This window comes from Aptenodytes patagonicus, chromosome 20, assembly GCF_965638725.1.
Source record: "Aptenodytes patagonicus chromosome 20, bAptPat1.pri.cur, whole genome shotgun sequence".
In the NCBI taxonomy this organism is placed as follows: domain Eukaryota; kingdom Metazoa; phylum Chordata; class Aves; order Sphenisciformes; family Spheniscidae; genus Aptenodytes; species Aptenodytes patagonicus.
This window is the reverse complement of record NC_134968.1, coordinates 9467179-9485544: the sequence shown is the minus strand read 5'-3', so window position 1 is coordinate 9485544 and position 18366 is coordinate 9467179. Positions and strand designations below refer to the sequence as shown.

General features: G+C 66.4%; 3 protein-coding genes across 3 annotated transcripts; all 3 read right to left on the bottom strand.

Annotated features, from left to right (window-relative positions):
• Window positions 1-1168: 1168 nt before the first annotated feature.
• Window positions 1169-3400, bottom strand: LOC143169490 (CD5 antigen-like). Its single transcript, XM_076356902.1, has 5 exons — window positions 3364-3400; window positions 2975-3004; window positions 1886-2200; window positions 1479-1804; window positions 1169-1393 (listed from the first exon to the last, which is right to left on the bottom strand). Exons 1-5 carry the CDS (start codon window positions 3395-3397, stop codon window positions 1385-1387), a joined length of 714 nt encoding a protein of 237 aa, XP_076213017.1. The 5' UTR covers window positions 3398-3400; the 3' UTR covers window positions 1169-1384.
• A 2994-nt stretch (window positions 3401-6394) lies between these two features.
• On the bottom strand, window positions 6395-11188 carry LOC143169250 (uncharacterized). Its single transcript, XM_076356523.1, has 3 exons — window positions 7896-11188; window positions 6704-6851; window positions 6395-6473 (listed from the first exon to the last, which is right to left on the bottom strand). The coding sequence occupies exons 1-3, from the start codon at window positions 9964-9966 to the stop codon at window positions 6395-6397; spliced, it is 2298 nt and encodes a 765-aa protein (XP_076212638.1). The 5' UTR covers window positions 9967-11188.
• Window positions 11189-13413: 2225 nt separating this feature from the next.
• Window positions 13414-15970, bottom strand: LOC143169249 (scavenger receptor cysteine-rich domain-containing group B protein-like). Its single transcript, XM_076356522.1, has 4 exons — window positions 15847-15970; window positions 14870-15184; window positions 14688-14795; window positions 13414-13850 (listed from the first exon to the last, which is right to left on the bottom strand). Exons 1-4 carry the CDS (start codon window positions 15968-15970, stop codon window positions 13414-13416), a joined length of 984 nt encoding a protein of 327 aa, XP_076212637.1.
• Between the last annotated feature and the right edge of the window lie 2396 nt (window positions 15971-18366).

The following is an 18366-nucleotide window of genomic DNA, read 5'->3' as shown; positions in this document are numbered from 1 at the left end:
ATGGCATGCGGAGGATGCAGGCGCCTGTCCCTGTCCCTGTCCATCTTCCCCCCGGGGGGGGGGGGGGGGCCTTTGCTGGCCGGCATCCCGGGAGCGTGGGAGGGAGCGCGGTGGCAGGGCCGCGGGGGTGGAGGGAAGGACAGCTGCGGGGGCACCGAAATAGCCAGCGGGCAGCGGGGCCAGGTGGCACCAGCTTGTCCGTGTCGTCGTCCCCAGGGCTGGGAGGGGCACAGCCTGGCGCTGAGCCCCACAAGCCACTGCCCCACTGCCCCCGTCCTCGCTGCCCCTGACCGCATCCCCCCGTCCCCCTTCTGTCATTGCGGAGGGGGGAATGTGCCCCTTGGTGTCCCATTGCCCCCTGCCCTGCCCCTCTGCAGCCCATGGCTCCACTTCACCCACACCCTCTGCCCCCCTAGTCCCCATTGCCCCACACCCCACCCCTCTGCCCCCTTGGCCCCTACTGACCCACACCCTGCCCTTCTGCAACCCATGGCCCCACCGCACCCACACCCCCTGCACCCATAGGTTCCGTTGTCCCACACCCTGCCCCTCTGCCGCCCATGGCCCCCAGTGTCCCACACGTTGCCCCCTTGGCCCCTATTACCCCATGCCCTGCCCCTCTGCAAGCCCCGGCCCCCATTGCCCCATGCACTGACCCTCTGCCCCCCCCCCCCCCGACGCCATTGCCCCACTCTCTGCCCCTCTGCACCCCTAAGTCCCACTACCCCACACCCAGCCCCTCTGCCCCCCCCAAACCCCGCTGCCCCGCTTCCTGCCTTGCTACCCCACCTGCCCTGGCCCCCCCACCTGCCCCGGCCCCTGCCCCGCGCCATGGGGCAGAGCTGCAGGCAGGTCCCCTCCCCCGGGGCAGGCAGGCAGGGTGCTGGGAGCGGGACAGGTGGCTGCAGGATTAGTGCTAACGAGCTGTTTCATAACGGGGTCGAGAGGCCATGGGGGGAGCGTGGGCAGGGGGCCAGGCTCAGCTCAGCTCAGCTCAGCTCAGCTCAGCCCAGCCCAGCCCAGCCCAGCCCCACACCTGGGACAGCCAGGCCCCTGCGCTCACCCCACTGCTGCCCCACGGCGTGAGCACGGCTGTGCACAGGCACCCCATGGTGCCCCGTGGGGCTGGGTGCCCCATGCTCGGGCACAGGCACGGTGCAGACAGACGCTCAGTTCTCCACATTTAATGACTGGCCAGGGGGACAAGAGGCTGGGGCAGGACCCCCCCCGCCCCGCTGCCACCCATGGCCTCCTGTGGGGTGTTTGTGCGTGGGGTTCCCCACGGGGCCAGGGGCTGCCCGGGGAGGGACGCAGGAGGGATGTTCCGCAGGGGGACACGATGGCTGTCGAGACCGAGGGCCGTCCGGGGGCAGAGCTGTGGTCCTCAGGCATCCTGCAAGGACAAAAGAATGACCGTGGCTTGATCCTGCCCTGCCAGGCCACCGGGTGTCCCACAGTGGCAGGGGGGGGTCCCAGACCTGGCAGACCACACCGATGTCCTCCTGGTGGGTGCAGTCGTGGTGTCCCCAGGCGCGGTGGGCGCAATCCTGCAGGGTCCCCTCCTGACCTTGGCAGCGGACATCATCCAGCCAGATGCGCCCAGTGCCTGGGCCAAAGCGGGGCCGTCCCCGGGGGAGGTCACTGACTGTCCTCACCACCCCGCAGCCCAGCTCCCGGCAAACCACCACTGCGTTGGTCCTGCTCCAGCCGTCATCGCAGACTGTGCCCCACTGCCCGGCGCGGTTCACCTCCAACCGCCCAGCACAGCGCCCGGGGCCATCCACCAACCGCAGCTGGAAGGGCTCTGCAGGGACACTGAGGTGACGACAGCCCCATGGAACCCCCCCACCTAGGGTAGCATCACCCCACCCCGCTGCACGCTCACCCTCGCACTCGACGGCGGCCACCCGATCCGTGGAGCAGGACGGTGCGTGCCCCGGCTGGAGGATGCAATGCTCCAGGGCCGGCTCCTGCCCGGTGCACTGCACCTGCTGCAGCACCGCTGGGGAAGCGCCAGCTGCCGCAGGGCTGCAGGGCACTGGGACGAGGCGCGGACGACCGCAGCCCAGCTGGCGGCACAGCACCCGGGCGGCCGCCAGGTCCCAGCCCTCGGCGCAGACGGAGCCCCAGGTGCCGGCAAAGAGGAGCTCCAGGCGCCCGGTGCAGCGCGAGCGGCTGCCCCACAGCCGGGCTGGCACGGCTGCGGGGAGGGAAGGTGTATGGCACCAGTATGACAAGCACAGTCCCAGTCTGGCCAGCCCAGCCCCAGTATGCCCAGCACGGCTCCAGTCTGCCCAGTACAGCCCCAGTCTGCCCAACACAGCCTCAGTCTGCCCAACCCATCTCCAGTCTGCCCAGTACAATCCCAGTCTGCCCAGTACAATCCCACTCTACCCAGCAAAGCCCCAGTCTGCCCAACACGGTCCCAGTCTGCCCAGCACAAGCTCAGTCTGCCCAGTACAGCCCCAGTCTGCCAAACGCGGCCCCAGTCTGTCCAGGAAAAGCCCCAGTTTGCCCAGTACAGCCCCAGTCTGCCCAACGTGGCCCCAGTCTGTCCAGGACAAGCCCCAGTCTGCCCAGTACAGCCCCAGTCTGCCCAACACGGCCCCGGTCTGTCCAGGACAAGCCCCAGTTTGCCCAGCAAAGCCCCAGTCTGCCCAGCACGGCCCCAGTCTGTCCAGGACAAGCCCCAGTTTGCCCAGTACAGCCCCAGTCTGCCCAGCACGGCCCCAGTCTGCCCAGCACAAGCTCAGTCTGCCCAGTACAGCCCCAGTCTGCCCAACGTGGCCCCAGTCTGCCCAGCACAAGCCCCAGTCTGCCCAGTACAGCCCCAGTCTGCCCAGTACAAGCCCTCGTACACCTGGCCCATGCCCCCGTGCCTGCCACACCCTGTGGCCGCTGACCCCACGGCCCCCGAGCGTCACCAGGGGACACCCAGGTGTCACCAGGGCACACCAGGGGACACCCAACGTACCAGATCCGGCCGCGATGCTGCAGCACAGAGCTGGGGGGAGAGAGGGAACGGCTGAGAGTGGGGACCCAGCCCTCACCCCACGGACACCCCATACTCCCCATTGACCCCCAACACACACCCATGGACACCCCCCCCCCACCCCCAGCACACGCCCCATGGACATCCCGCACCCTGCACAGCCCAGTGAAACCCCCAACACATACCCCAAGTACACCCCCAGTTCTGCCCCCCAAATGCACCCCCAGCTCTTCCCCCCCCAAGTTCACCCCCAGATCTGTTCCCCCCATGTGCACACTCAGCTCTGTGCCCCCCAAGTGCACCCCCAGCCCTGTGGGCTCTCAAGCCCGTGCCCCACACCCTCGCCCCCCCCCCCCCCCAAAGTCCCTCACCGAGGCACAGCCCGAGGCCGACCAGCCCCGCCATGCTGCAGCTGCCTGGGACCCCCCCCTCCCAGGGGTCCCCCCTCTTAGGGGCCCCCCCTTTTAAAACTCCCTCCCAGGGAGGGCCTTGGGGTGCAGCAGGCGGGGAGGCGGGGCGGGGGGGGAGGAAGCGAAAGCACCGTGGGGAAGTGCTGAGGGAGCCAGCCTGGCGCCATGGGGCGGGTGGAGATGGGGCCGTGGGATGGGGAGCAGGATCAGGCACATGCCCACCCCCCCCAGAAGAAGGGGCTCCGCTGCCTGCATCCCCCAGGCCAAACCCCCCCCCCCCCCCCCCCGCCCAAGGATGGGCCCAAGGTGCAGCTGATCCCCCGTCCCACCACCCCACAACCTCAAGATGCTCCAGGACTGGGGGTGTGTGTGGGGGAGTCCAGCCCCACTTTATTTCATCTGGGGGTCACGGCAGCTCCCATGAGTCACCCAATTGGGGGGGGGGGGTCACGACCCCATCACGGCTGAGAGCCGGTGTGGGGGAGGGTCCCTGAAAAGCCCCCCAGGAGGTGTTGGAGGGTCAAGGCCAGTGCCCGCAGGTCCCCCCGCAGCCCCCGCACCTCCTGCAGCAGGGCCTGCAGTTGGGGGGCCAGGCAGGGGGGGCAGTTGCCGGACCCCCCTCTCCACTCCTCCCCAGCCCCACGGTGGGCCGGTGGTGGCACTGCTGGTGGAGCTGGACCTGGGGGGGCAAAACATAGAGAACCCTAAAGAGCAGCCATGAGAGATAGCCCCCCTCAAATGTGTCCCCCCAAAAAAAACCCCCAGAATTTGGGGTACAGAGTGGGCCCTGCATCCCCTCCACCCTGCCAGCACCCACCCCCATGACATCCCACAGCCCTGGGGTCCCAGGGGGGTGTCACCTCAGGAGTTGGGGGTCCGCTGGCAGGACACCCCCTTGCCACTGTGCCCCCCCACCCCAGGCTTACCTGCGCACGGGGCTCTGGGGAGCACAGGATCTGTCAGGGTGTGGGCAGGATGGGTGCCGAGGGGCTCCTGGGAGGGCTGATGGGGTGCTGGGGGGGTCTGGGTGCCGAGGGGCTCCTGGGAGGGCTGATGGGGTGCTGGGGGGGTCTGGGTGCCGAGGGGCTCCTGGGAGGGCTGATGGGGTGCTGGGGGGGTCTGGGTGCCGAGGGGCTCCATGGGATGGTGGTGGGGTGCTGGGGGGGTCTGGGTGCCAAGGTGCTCCATGGGATGGTGGTGGGGTGCTGGGGGGGTCTGGGTGCCGAGGGGCTCCGTGGGGTGGTGGTGGGGTGCTGGGGGGGTCTGGGTGCCGAGGGGCTCCGTGGGGTGGTGGTGGGGTGCTGGGGGGGTCTGGGTGCCGAGGGGCTCCGTGGGGTGGTGGTGGGGTGCTGGGGGGGTCTGGGTGCCGAGGGGCTCCGTGGGGTGGTGGTGGGGTGCTGGGGGGGTCTGGGTGCCGAGGGGCTCCGTGGTGTGGTGGTGGGGTGCTGGGGGGGTCTGGGTGCCGAGGGGCTCCGTGGGGTGGTGGTGGGGTGCTGGGGGGGTCTGGGTGCCGAGGGGCTCCGTGGGGTGGTGGTGGGGTGCTGGGGGGGTCTGGGTGCCAAGGGGCTCCGTGGGATGGTGGTGGGGTGCTGGGGGGGTCTGGGTGCCGAGGGGCTCCGTGGGGTGCTGGGGAAGTGCTGGGGGGGTCTGGGTGCTGAGGGGCTCTGTGGGGTGGTGGGGAAGTGCTGGGGGGGTCTGGGTGCCGAGGGGCTCCGTGGGGTGGTGGTGGGGTGCTGGGGGGGTCTGGGTGCCGAGGGGCTCTGTGGGGTGCTGCGGGGGTGCTGGGGGGGTCTGGGTGCCGAGGGGCTCCATGGGGTGGTGGGGAAGTGCTGGGGGGGTCTGGGTGTCGAGGGGCTCCGTGGGGTGCTGGGGGGGTGCTGGGGGGGTCTGGGTGCCGAGGGGCTCCGTGGGGTGGTGGTGGGGTGCTGGGGGGGTCTGGGTGCCGAGGGGCTCCGTGGGGTGCTGGTGGGGTGCTGGGGGGGTCTGGGTGCCGAGGGGCTCCGTGGGGTGCTGGTGGGGTGCTGGGGGGGTCTGGGTGCCGAGGGGCTCCGTGGGGTGGTGGTGGGGTGCTGGGGGGGTCTGGGTGCTGAGGGGCTCCGTGGGGTGGTGGGGAAGTGCTAGGGGGGTCTGGGTGCTGAGGGGCTCTGTGGAGTGCTGGGCAAGTGCTGGGGGGGTCTGGGTGCCGAGGGGCTCCGTGGGATGGTGGGGATGTGCTGGGGGGGTCTGGGTGCCGAGGGGCTCCGTGGGGTGGTGGTGGGGTGCTGGGGGGGTCTGGGTGCCGAGGGGCTCCGTGGGGTGGTGGGGTGCTGGGGGGGTCTGGGTGCTGAGGGGCTCCGTGGGGTGGTGGGGAAGTGCTAGGGGGGTCTGGGTGCTGAGGGGCTCTGTGGAGTGCTGGGCAAGTGCTGGGGGGGTCTGGGTGCCGAGGGGCTCCGTGGGATGGTGGGGATGTGCTGGGGGGGTCTGGGTGCCGAGGGGCTCCGTGGGGTGGTGGGGAAGTGCTGGGGGGGTCTGGGTGCCGAGGGGCTCCGTGGGGTGGTGGTGGGGTGCTGGGGGGGTCTGGGTGCCGAGGGGCTCCGTGGGGTGGTGGGGTGCTGGGGGGGTCTGGGTGCCGAGGGGCTCCGTGGGGTGGTGGTGGGGTGCTGGGGGGGTCTGGGTGCCGAGGGGCTCCGTGGGGTGGTGGTGGGGTGCTGGGGGGGTCTGGGTGCCGAGGGGCTCCGTGGTGTGGTGGTGGGGTGCTGGGGGGGTCTGGGTGCCGAGGGGCTCCGTGGGGTGCTGGTGGGGTGCTGGGGGGGTCTGGGTGCCGAGGGGCTCTGTGGGGTGCTGCGGGGGTGCTGGGGGGGTCTGGGTGCTGAGCATCTTCATGGTTTGTTGCTTGGGTGCTCTGGGGGTCTGGGTGCCAAGGAGCAACACGGGGTGCTCCCGGGGTGCTGGGATTGTCTGGGTGCTGAGGGTCTCCGTGGGGTGGTGCAGGGCTGCTGGGGGGGTCTGGGTGCTAAGGGTCTCCATAGGCTGCTGGGAGGGTGCTGGGGGGGTCTGCGTGCTGAGGATCTCCATGGGGCGCTGGGGGGATTCTGGGGGGGTTGGAGTGCTGAGGGTCTCCGTGGGGTGCTGAGGGAGTGCTGGGGGTATCTGGGGGCTGGGGGTCTCCTTGGGGTGCTGGGTGGGTGCTGAGGGGGTCTGGGTGCTGGGGATTTCCTTGGGGGGTTGGGTGGGGGCTGGAGGGCTCCGTGTGCTGGGGGCCTCCTTGCGGGGCTGGGTGGGGACTGGGGGGCTCCGGGTGCTGCGGGGTTCTGGGGGGCACTGAGAGGGGATGCTGGAGCCTGGGCCCAGCTGGACTGCAAGGGCAGGAAGGGCTGCTGGCATCAGGGTGGGGTTCTGCAACTGAGGGGGTGGTGGGGCCTCTGTGGGGGGAGCAGAGACCCCAGCAGGGCCTGGGTCTGGGTCCACACCTGGGGAGGGAAGGGACACAGAGGTCTGCGAGGCACCTGCACCGCTGCCTCCAGACCCCCCGCCCTGGGTGCTGGGTGAAGAAAACCCCATCCATCCATGCATCCATCCATCCGTCCATCCATCCGTCCGTCCATCCGTCCACCCGTCCACCCACCCACCCATCCAACCATCCAACCATCCATCCATCCATCCACACATCCATCCACCCACCCACCCACCCACCCATCCATCCATCCACCCACCCACCTATCCATCCATCCACCCATCCATCCATCCATCCATCCATCCGTCTGTCCATCCGTCCATCCACCCACCCACCCACCCACCCATCCAACCATCCATCCATCCACACATCCATCCACCCACCCACCCACCCATCCATCCATCCGTCCGTCCGTCCGTCCATCCACCCACCCACCCACCCACCCATCCAACCATCCAACCATCCATCCATCCACACATCCATCCACCCACCCACCCACCCATCCATCCATCCATCCGTCCATCCATCCGTCCGTCCATCCGTCCACCCGTCCACCCACCCGCCCATCCAACCATCCAACCATCCATCCATCCATCCACACATCCATCCACCCACCCACCCACCCACCCATCCATCCATCCATCCACCCACCCATCCATCCATCCATCCATCCATCCATCCGTCCGTCTGTCTGTCCGTCCATCCACCCACCCACCCACCCACCCATCCAACCATCCAACCATCCATCCATCCACACATCCATCCACCCACCCACCCATCCACCCACCCACCCACCCATCCATCCATCCATCCGTCCATCCATCCGTCCATCCGTTCACCCACCCATCCATTCCTCTTTCCTTGCCATCCATGCATCAATCTACCTACCCTTTCTCCTAACTTTCTGTCCTTCCCTCCCTCCACCTTTCTGTCCATTCAATCGCCCCTTCACCTTTCGGTGTACCCATGCCTATTCCCTACTGTCTTTCCACCCACCCCAGCCCTCCAACATTTTATCCTTTTCCTGAAAATTTCTTCCAAGAAATTCCTTGCTTAGTACCGTCTGGATCCAGATGTGCTGGAGGACGTGTGCTCCTCATGGTAGCTTCTGGACCAGGTTCGGCTCCAGGATGTGTGCTCCATGTGGTAACATCTGGACTCAGTTCTGCTGGAGGATGTGTGCTCCTCATGGTACCATCTGGACCTGGTTCTGCTGCAGGACGTGTGCTCCTCATGGGAGCTTCTGGACCAGGTTCGGCTCCAGGATGTATGCTCCATGTGGTACCATCTGGACCTGGTTCTGCTGCAGGACGTGTGCTCCTCAGGGTATCATCTAGACCGAAATCTGCTAAAGAACCTGTGCCCCATGTGGTACCATCTGCATGCAGTTCTGCTGAAGGACGTGCATACAGTGTGGCACCACTGGGACCAGGTTCTGCTGTGGGATGTGCACTCCACGTGGTATCATCCAGACCCATTTCTGCTGAAGAACGTGTGCTCCGCATCGTACCATCTGGATCCAGTTTCGCTGGAGGATGTGTGCTCCTCATGGTACCTTCAGGACCTGGTTCTGCTGCAGGATGTGTGCTCCATGTGGTACCATCTGAATCTAGTTCCAGTGAAGGACGTGTGCTCCATATGGTACCATCTGGAACCAGTTCCACTGGAGGATGTGTGCTCCTCATGGTACCTTCAGGACCTGGTTCTGCTGGAGGATGTGTGCTCCATGTAGCATCATCTGGATCCAGTTTCGCTGGAGGATGTGTGCTCCTCATGGTACCTTCAGGACCTGGTTCTGCTGCAGGATGTGTGCTCCATGTGGTACCATCTGAATCTAGTTCCAGTGAAGGACGTGTGCTCCATATGGTACCATCTGGAACCAGTTCCACTGGAGGATGTGTGCTCCTCATGGTACCTTCAGGACCTGGTTCTGCTGGAGGATGTGTGCTCCATGTAGCATCATCTGGATCCAGTTTCGCTGGAGGATGTGTGCTCCTCATGGTACCTTCAGGACCTGGTTCTGCTGCAGGATGTGTGCTCCATGTGGTACCATCTGAATCTAGTTCCAGTGAAGGACGTGTGCTCCATATGGTACCATCTGGAACCAGTTCCACTGGAGGATGTGTGCTCCTCATGGTACCTTCAGGACCTGGTTCTGCTGGAGGATGTGTGCTCCATGTAGCATCATCTGGATCCAGTTTCGCTGGAGGATGTGTGCTCCTCATGGTACCTTCAGGACCTGGTTCTGCTGCAGGATGTGTGCTCCATGTGGTACCATCTGGAACCAGTTGCACTGAAGGACGTGTGCTCCTCATGGTACCTTCAGGACCTGGTTCTGCTGCAGGATGTGTGCTCCATGTGGTACCATCTGGAACCAGTTGCACTGAAGGACGTGTGCTCCTCATGGTACCTTCTGGATCTGGTTCTGCTGCAGAACGGGTACTACTCATGGTACCTTCAGGGCCTGGTTCTGCTGCAGGATGTGTGCTCCGTATGGTACCATCTGGAACCAGTTGCACTGAAGGATGTGTGCTCCTCATGGTACCTTCTGGATCTGGTTCTGCTGCAGAATGTGTACTACTCATGGTACCTTCAGGGCCTGGTTCTGCTGCAGGATGTGTGCTCCTTATGGTACCTTCAGGACCTGGTTCGGCTGCAGGATGTGTGCTCCTCATGGTACCTTCTGGATCTGGTTCTGCTGCAGAACGGGTACTACTCATGGTACCTTCAGGGCCTGGTTCTGCTGCAGGACGTGTGCTCCTCAGGGTATCACCTAGACCAAAATCTGCTGAAGAACGTGTCGTCCATTTGGTACCATCTGCATCCAGTTCTGCTGGAAGACGTGTGCTCTTCATTGTACCTTCAGGACCTGGTTCTCCCAGGTTCTGGTTACTCCACATGATATCACCTGCTGGGACTACCATGGTGGGGGCCAAGTCCTGCCTTGCTTTGGGCCTGGTGCCTTGCGTGGTACCAACTGGATCCTGCCCTACTTTGGCTTGAGTGGCATCAACGGGTTCCTGTCCTGCCGGCCGTTGGGTGAACAGGATGGCAACTGCCACATCCTGTCCTGGTCGCGGTTGGGTGGCACCAACTGGATTCTGCCCTGCCTTGGGCTTGGTACCTTGCATGGTCCCAGCCAAATCCTGTCCTGGTGGTTTCCTGGTGGTCTGGTTGGCACCTGCCAGAATTTTTCCAACTTTGGGCTGGGTGATCCGTACGGTACCGGTTGGATCCCGCCCTGCTTTGGGCCAGGTGACGTGGATGGTACTGACTGGATCCTGTCCTGTCTTGGACCTGTTGGTGCCAGCTGGATGCCATCCTGCTTTGGACCTGTTGGTTCCCACTGGATCCTGTCCTGTCTTGGACCTGTTGGTGCCAGCTGGATGCCATCCTGCTTTGGACCTGTTGGTTCCCACTGGATCCTGTCCTGTCTTGGACCTGTTGGTGCCTGCTGGATGCCATCCTGCTTTGGACCTGTTGATTCCCACTGGATCCTGTCCTGTCTTGGACCTGTTGGTGCCTGCTGGATGCCATCCTGCTTTGGACCTGTTGGTTCCCACTGGATCCCGTCCTGTCTTGGACCTGTTGGTGCCTGCTGGATGCCATCCTGCTTTGGACCTGTTGGTTCCCACTGGATCCCGTCCTGTCTTGGACCTGTTGGTGCCTGCTGGATGCCATCCTGCTTTGGACCTGTTGGTTCCCACTGGATCCCGTCCTGTCTTGGACCTGTTGGTGCCTGCTGGATGCCATCCTGCTTTGGACCTGTTGATTCCCACTGGATCCCGTCCTGTCTTGGACCTGTTGGTGCCAGCTGGATGCCATCCTGCTTTGGACCTGTTGGTTCCCACTGGATCCTGTCCTGTCTTGGACCTGTTGGTGCCAGCTGGATGCCATCCTGCTTTGGACCTGTTGATTCCCACTGGATCCCGTGCTGTCTTGGACCTGTTGGTGCCTGCTGGATGCCATCCTGCCTTGGACCTGTTGGTGCCAGCTGGGTCCCATCCTACCTTGGACCTAGTGGTACCAGCCGGATCCCGTCCCACTTTAGACCTGGTGGCACCAGCTGGATCCCGTCCTGCCTTGGGCTTGGTGCTCTGGATGATGCCGGCCAGATCCTGTTCTGCTTTGAGTCGGGTGATCCTGATGGTACGAATGGGGTCTCGCCCTGCTTTGGCTTGGGTGGCACTGATTCGACCCTGTCCTGCGGGGTGCTGTGTGCTGGGGCTGGCACCAGTTGCAGCCCATCGTGTGGGGTGCTGGGTGCTGGGGGTTGCACCAGTTGCAGCCCATCGTGTGGGGTGCTGGGTGCTGGGGGTTGCACCAGTTGCAGCCCATCGTGTGGGGTGCTGGGTGCTGGGGGTTGCACCAGTTGCAGCCCATCGTGCGGGGTGCTGGGTGCTGGGGGTTGCACCAGTTGCAGCCCATCGTGTGGGGTGCTGGGTGCCGGGGATGGTGCTGGCCAGACCCTGTCCTGCAGGGTGCTGGGTGCTGCTGGTCGGTGGAGAGGTCCCCATTGGTGACAGCAGATCCCCTTGCCCTGCAGCAACGAGAGGGTCGCTCAGCCCAGCTCTGGGGGGGCACCCAGGGCCAGAGGCGGCGGCATCCCTTGGAGACAGGGTCCCTGGAACATGGGGAGGGACCCCAGCAGGCAGGGAAGGTGCATGGGGGGGGGGGGGGTCCATGCCCCTCAAACCTGCTCTGGCCCCCAGCCCTGCAGCCAGGCCAGGGTGGCAAAACATGGGGTCCTGCACTGCAACCAGCCACCCGCCAGCACCCTGGGACCCTGCACAGGGGGATGGGGACCCCCACGCTCGCTCCTCCTACCCTTGCGGGCTGTCCTTGTGGCGGGCTGGCTGGCTGCGGTGCTCCGGGGAGAGCTGGGGACACGGGGGCGTGCAGAGGGGGGCACCCAGGCCGGCTTCATCTGCGTCTGGCGGGGAGTGGGCTCTGCAGGGCGGACATCCAGGGTGGCCAGCTCATCTGTGGGCAGAGACCAGCGTGAGCCCTGCAGTGCGCGCACTGCACGTGCACTGCACACACGCTGCGCCCTGCCCACGCACAGACTGCCCACACGCACTGTGCCCTGCCCATGCACACACTGCACAGACTCGGTGTCCCCGTGCACTGCACACACGCACTGCGCCCTGCCCACACACACACTGCACAGACTCTGTGTCGCCGTGCACTGCACACATGCACTGCACCCTGCACACACACACACTGCACAGACTCTGTGTCGCCGTGCACTGCCCACATGCACTGCACCCTGCACACACACACTGCACAGACTCTGTGTCGCCGTGCACTGCACACACGCACTGCACCCTGCACACACGCACTGCACCCTGCCCACATGCACTGCACCCTGCCCACACACACTGCACAGACTCCGTGTCCCCGTGCACTGCACACATGCACTGCACCCTGCACACACGCACTGCACCCTGCCCACACACACTGCACAGACTCCGTGTCCCCGTGCACTGCCCACATGCACTGCACCCTGCACACACGCACTGCACCCTGCCCACATGCACTGCACCCTGCCCACACACACTGCACAGATTCCGTGTCGCCGTGCACTGCACACATGCACTGTGCCCTGCCCACACGCACTGCACCCTGCCCACACACACTGCACAGACTCTGTGTCGCTGTGCACTGCCCACATGCACTGCACCCTGCCCACATGCACTGCACCCTGCCCGCATGCACTGCACCCTGCCCACACACACACTGCACAGACTCCGTGTCCCCATGCACTGCACACACGCACTGCACCCTGCCCACATGCACTGCACCCTGCCCACACACACTGCACAGACTCTGTGTCGCCGTGCACTGCACACACGCACTGCACCCTGCCCACACGCACTGTGCCCTGCCCATGCACACACTGCACAGACTCTGTGTCGCCGTGCACTGCATACATGCACTGCACCCTGCCCACACACACTGCACAGACTCTGTGTCGCCGTGCACTGCACACACGCACTGCACCCTGCACACACACACTGCACAGACTGTGTCGCCGTGCACTGCACACACGCACTGCACCCTGCCCACATGCACTGCACCCTGCCCACACACACTGCACAGACTCTGTGTCCCCGTGCACTGCACACACACACTGCACCCTGCCCACATGCACTGCACCCTGCCCACACACACTGCACAGATTCCGTGTCGCCGTGCACTGCACACACGCACTGCACCCTGCCCACGCACACACACACTGCACAGACTCGGTGTCCCCATGCACTGCACACATGCACTGCGCCCTGCCCATGCTCACACTGCACACATGCACTGCACCCTGCCCACGTATGCACTGTACACATGCAAGCGCTGCCCACGCACACGCTGCCCGGGCTCGGTGTCCCCATGCACGGCACACACGCACTGCACCCTGCCCATGCACACACACACTGGACAGACTTGGTGTCCCCGTGCACGGCACACACGCACCGCACCCTGCCCACGCACACACTGCACGTACACTGTACCCTCACTGCTGCTGCTTGCGGCACGGCTGTGCTGCACCCTGCGGACCACACATCCATGAGGTTTGCAATTCAGCCGCGGCGTCCCCGTGCCCACCCACTGCCCCGAGACCACTGCACGGGTACGAGGGACTGTGCGCCCACTGCATCACCCCTGTGGGGGCATGACCCCCAGGCCCCCGCATCGCGGATACCTGCGCAGACAACGGCGGCATCCTCCCGGTGCTGGCAGTTGGTGACACCCCAGGGGGAAGCCGGGCACCCCAGCAGGGACAACTCGTTCCCCTGGCACCGCACATCGTCCAGCCAGATGGGCCCGGTGCCCTCACCAAAAAAAGCTGCCTGGGGTGCGTCGAGGGCGGCCCCACAGCCCAGCTGACGGCAGACCACCTCTGCGTCTGGCAGCCCCCACAGGTCATCGCAGACAGTGCCCCAGTGCCCGGCGTGGAAGATCTCCAGCCGGCCGGCGCAGCGCCCTGTGGCCCCCACCAGCCGCACAGTGGGACCCCCTGGGAGAGAGGCTGGGGTCAGCGCCAGCACGGGCCCCTGGGACCCATGGGTGGGGGGGGTACCTGTGCACACCGTGCCCGTGCATACCCTACCTGTGCATGGGTATGTGTGCCTGGGCACACCGTAGCTGTGCACACCGTACCTGTGCATGCTGTGCCTGTGCACACCTGGCCCGTGCACACCCCGTACCTGTGCACACCGTACGTGGGCACACCATGACCATGCACACCCCGTACCTGTGCACACCGTACGTGGGCACACCATGACCATGCACACCCCGTACCTGTGCACACCGTACCTGGGCACACCATGACCATGCACACCCCGTACCTGTGCACACCATACCTGGGCACACCATGACCATGCACAGCCCGTACCTGTGCACACCGTACCTGGGCACACCATGACCATGCACAGCCCGTACCTGTGCACACTGTACCTGTGCATGCTGTGCCTGTGCACACTATGACCATGCACAGCCCATACCTGTGCACACCGTACCTGGGCACACCATGACCATGCACAGCCCGTACCTGTGCACACTGTACCTGGGCACACCATGACCATGCACACCCCGTACCTGTGCACACCGTACCTGGGCACACCATGACCATGCACAGCCCATACCTGTGCACACCGTACCTGGGCACACCATGACCATGCACAGCCCGTACCTGTGCACACTGTACCTGTGCATGCTGTGCCTGTGCACACCTGGCCCGTGCACACCATACCTGTGCATGCTGTGCCTGTGCACACTGTACTTGTGCACACCATGCCCGCGCACACCATAGCTGTACATTACATTACATTCCCTGTACCTATGCACACCCTACCTGTGCACGCTGCACCCGTGCATGCTGTAACAGGTGGCTGGGTGACGGTGGGTGGCGGCGTGGGGGTCCAGGAGGGCTCGGTGGTGCCGAGGGGCTGGAATTGGTGAGCTGTGGGGAGCGGCGGTCAGGCAAGGGGTCCCCCGCTCGGCCTCCCGCTCGCCCACCCGCCCACCGCAGCCCACCTGAGCAGACGGCGCTGGCATCCTCTTCGTGGGCACAGACGTGGGGACGCCAGCCCCGGTGCCGGCACAGGGCCAGGCGCTCCTCGGTGCCTCGGCACCGCAACCCGTTGAGCCAGATGGGACCCGAGCCCTCTCCAAACCAGGCTCCCGATGGGGCGGCCAGGGCGGCCCCGCAGCCCAGCTGCCTGCAGACCACTGCCGCGTCCGGCAGCCCCCAGTCGTCGTCGCAGACGGTGCCCCAGTGCCCGCCATGCTGCACCTCCACCCGCCCGGCACAGCGCCCGGGGCCCCCGGCCAGCCGCACCGGGAATGGCCCTGGGGACAGCCCGCGCTCAGGCACCGGGGCCAACGGCACCGGCCAACTCCCACTGGGACCCACCGGGACCCACTGGGACCCACTGGGACCCTCTGCACACACTGGGACCTCCTGGAACCTCCTAGGAGCCCCGCACACGCTGGAAACTGCTGAGTCCCACTGGGAGCTTCTGCACTCACTGGGACCTGCTGGGGCCTTCTGGGACCTCTGCATGCACCGGGACCCACTGGGATCCTTTGCACACACTGGGACCTGCTGGGACCCACTGGGATCCTTTACACACACTGGGACCCACTGGGACCCACTGGGACCCCTGCCCACACTGGGACCTGCTGCGACCCACTGGGACCCGCTGGGACCCCTGCCCACACTGGGACCTGCTGCGACCCACTGGGACCCGCTGGGACCCCTGCCCACACTGGGACCCCTGCCCACACTGGGACCTGCTGGGATACTTTGCACAAACTGGGACCCGCTGAGACCCACTTGGGACCTGCTGGGATCCCTGCCCACACTGGGACCCATCGGGATTCACCGGGATCCTCTGCACACGCTGGGACCCCCCCTGGGAGCTCCCCCCTCGCTGGGACTCGCTGTGAGCCACTGGGCCGGGCCCCTCCCCCCGTCCGCTGCCCCACCTCCCCTCCCCCGCTGCCAGTACCTGTGCTGCGGGGTCCCAGCAGCCCCACTGGAGACCGAGTGGAGAGGATGAGCCGGGGGACCCAGGCGTCCGGGCACCCCACCCCCGTCCCAGGCTCCCTGGGGGCCGGGGGTCCCTGGGGCATCCAGCAGCGGGGACCAGTGCCCCGTGCCCAGAGCCCAGTGCCCCGTGACCAGTGACCAGTGACCAGTGACCAGTGACCAGTGCCCTTCCCAGTGCCCTGTGAGCAGTGACCAGCCTTTCCCAGTGCCCGGTGCCCCATGACCAGTGCCCAGCGCCCTTCCCAGTGTCCACGACCAGTGCCCAGCGCCCTTCCCAGTTCCCAGTGCCCAATGACTAGTGCCCTGCCCAGTTCCCTGTGACCAGAGCCCGGTGCCTTTCCCAGTGGCTGGTGCCTTGTGGCCAGTGCCCAGTGCCCTTCCCAGTGCCCCCTGACCATCATCGACCAGTGCCCAGCGCCCTTCCCAGTTCCCAGTGCCCTCTGACCAGAGACCAGTGCCCAGTGCCCCTTGCCCAGTGTCCTGCCCAGTGCCCAGTGCCCTTCCCAGTGCCCAGTCCCCAGTGCTCCCCATGCCCACTGCCCGGCGCCCTTCCCACTGCCCACCACAGCCCACCCTACCCAGTTCCCCTCCCAGTGCCCGGTGCCCAGGACAGCCCAGAACATCCACTGCCCAGTGCCTCACAGCCTGCCCAGCATCCCGCACAGCCCAGTGCCCAGCTGCCAGCACAGCCCGCAGTGCCCCACGCCCAGTGCCCAGCACGGCCCATGCAGCCCAGTGCAATTCCCAGTGCCCTTCCCAGTTCCCAGTGCCCCCAGCACAGCCCATGGCACCCAGCGCCCTTCCCAGTGCCCAGTTCCCAGTGCCCCGTGCCCTGCCCAGTGCCCCCAGCACAGCCCACGGCGCCCAGTGCCTAGTTCCCAGTGCCCCGTGCCCTGCCCAGTGCCCCCAGCACAGCCCACGGTGCCCAGTGCCCAGTTCCCAGCACCCAGTGCCCTTCCCAGTGCCCAGTTCCCAGTGCCCCGTGCCCTGCCCAGTGCCCTGCCCAGTGCCCCCAGCACAGCCCACGGTGCCCAGTGCCCAGTTCCCAGTGCCCAGTTCCCAGTGCCCTATGCCCTTCCCAATGCCCTGCCCAGTGCCCCCAGCACAGCCCCCAGCACCCAGTGCCCTTCCCAGTGCCCAGTTCCCAGTGCCCCGTGCCCTGCCCAGTGCCCCCAGCACAGCCCACGGCACCCAGCGCCCTTTCCAGTGCCCAGTTCCCAGTGCCCCGTGCCCTGCCCAGTGCCCCCAGCACAGCCCACAGTGCCCAGTGCCCAGTTCCCAGTGCCCTGTGCCCTGCCCAGTGCCCCCAGCACCCAGTGCCCTTCCCAGTGCCCAGTTCCCAGCGCCCCCAGCACAGCCCACGGCGCCCAGTGCCCAGTTCCCAGTGCCCAGTTCCCAGTGCCCAGTTCCCAGTGCCCTATGCCCTTCCCAATGCCCTGCCCAGTGCCCCCAGCACAGCCCAGGGCGCCCAGTGCCCTTCCCAGTGCCCAGCGCCCCATGCGGTGCCCAGCGCTGTGTCCAGCCCCTTTGCAGTGCCCTGCCCAGTGCCCCCCCCCCCCCCCCCCAACAGTGCCCTTCCCTTCCAGCACCCAGTGCAGCGCCGGGTCCCGTGCAGTGCCCAGGGCAGTGCCCAAACCTCCCCGCGCGGTGCCCACCGCAGTGCCCGTGCAGCGCTAGTGCCATGTCCAGCACTGTGCCGGTGCAGCGCCTGCGCCATGCCCGTGCAGCGCAGTGCCAGTGCAGTGCCCAGCGCCGTATTCGGCCTGCCCCCCCCCCCCCCCCCCCCAGCACCCCCGTGCAGCGCAGTGCCAGTGCAGTGCCAGTGCTCGTGCAGTGCCTGGTGCTGTATTCAGCACCCCCCCTCCCAGCACCCACACCATACCTGTGCCGTACGCACACCCACCCCGCGCAGTGCCCGTGCAGTGCCCGTGCAGTGCAGTGCCCGTGCAGTGCAGTGCCTGTGCAGTGCAGTGCCCGTGCAGCGCAGGTGGTGCCGCTGGGCTCACCCAGGAGCAGGAGGGCGAGGGCCATGGCGGGCGGTGGTGGTGGTGGTGATGGGGACGGCCGGCGGGCGGGGAGGACGAGACGGGGCTGCCGGGCCAAGGATGACTCAGTCTGTCCATCCATCCGTCCAGCCAGCCAGCCAGGGGCTGGGGGGGGCTGGGCTGGGGGGGGCCCTGGGACCCCCTGGGCTGGGGGGCAGAGGGGGGCAGGGCGTCCCCCTTGTCGTGTCCCCCCCCCAACCCGGCGGGGCTTGGGCCAGGGCAGGTGGGGGTTAACGCCGGAGCCACGCGGCACCCAGGGGACACATGTGCAGCGCCCACGCATGTGCACGTGGCCTCCCGCCGCCCCGGCACGCTCGTGCACATGGCCTCCCACTGACACGCGTGGGCACGGGGCCTCCTGCAGCGGCACGCGGGCACAGGGCACACACACACAGCTGTTGCACGCTGACATGTGCACTGAGACGGGCACATGC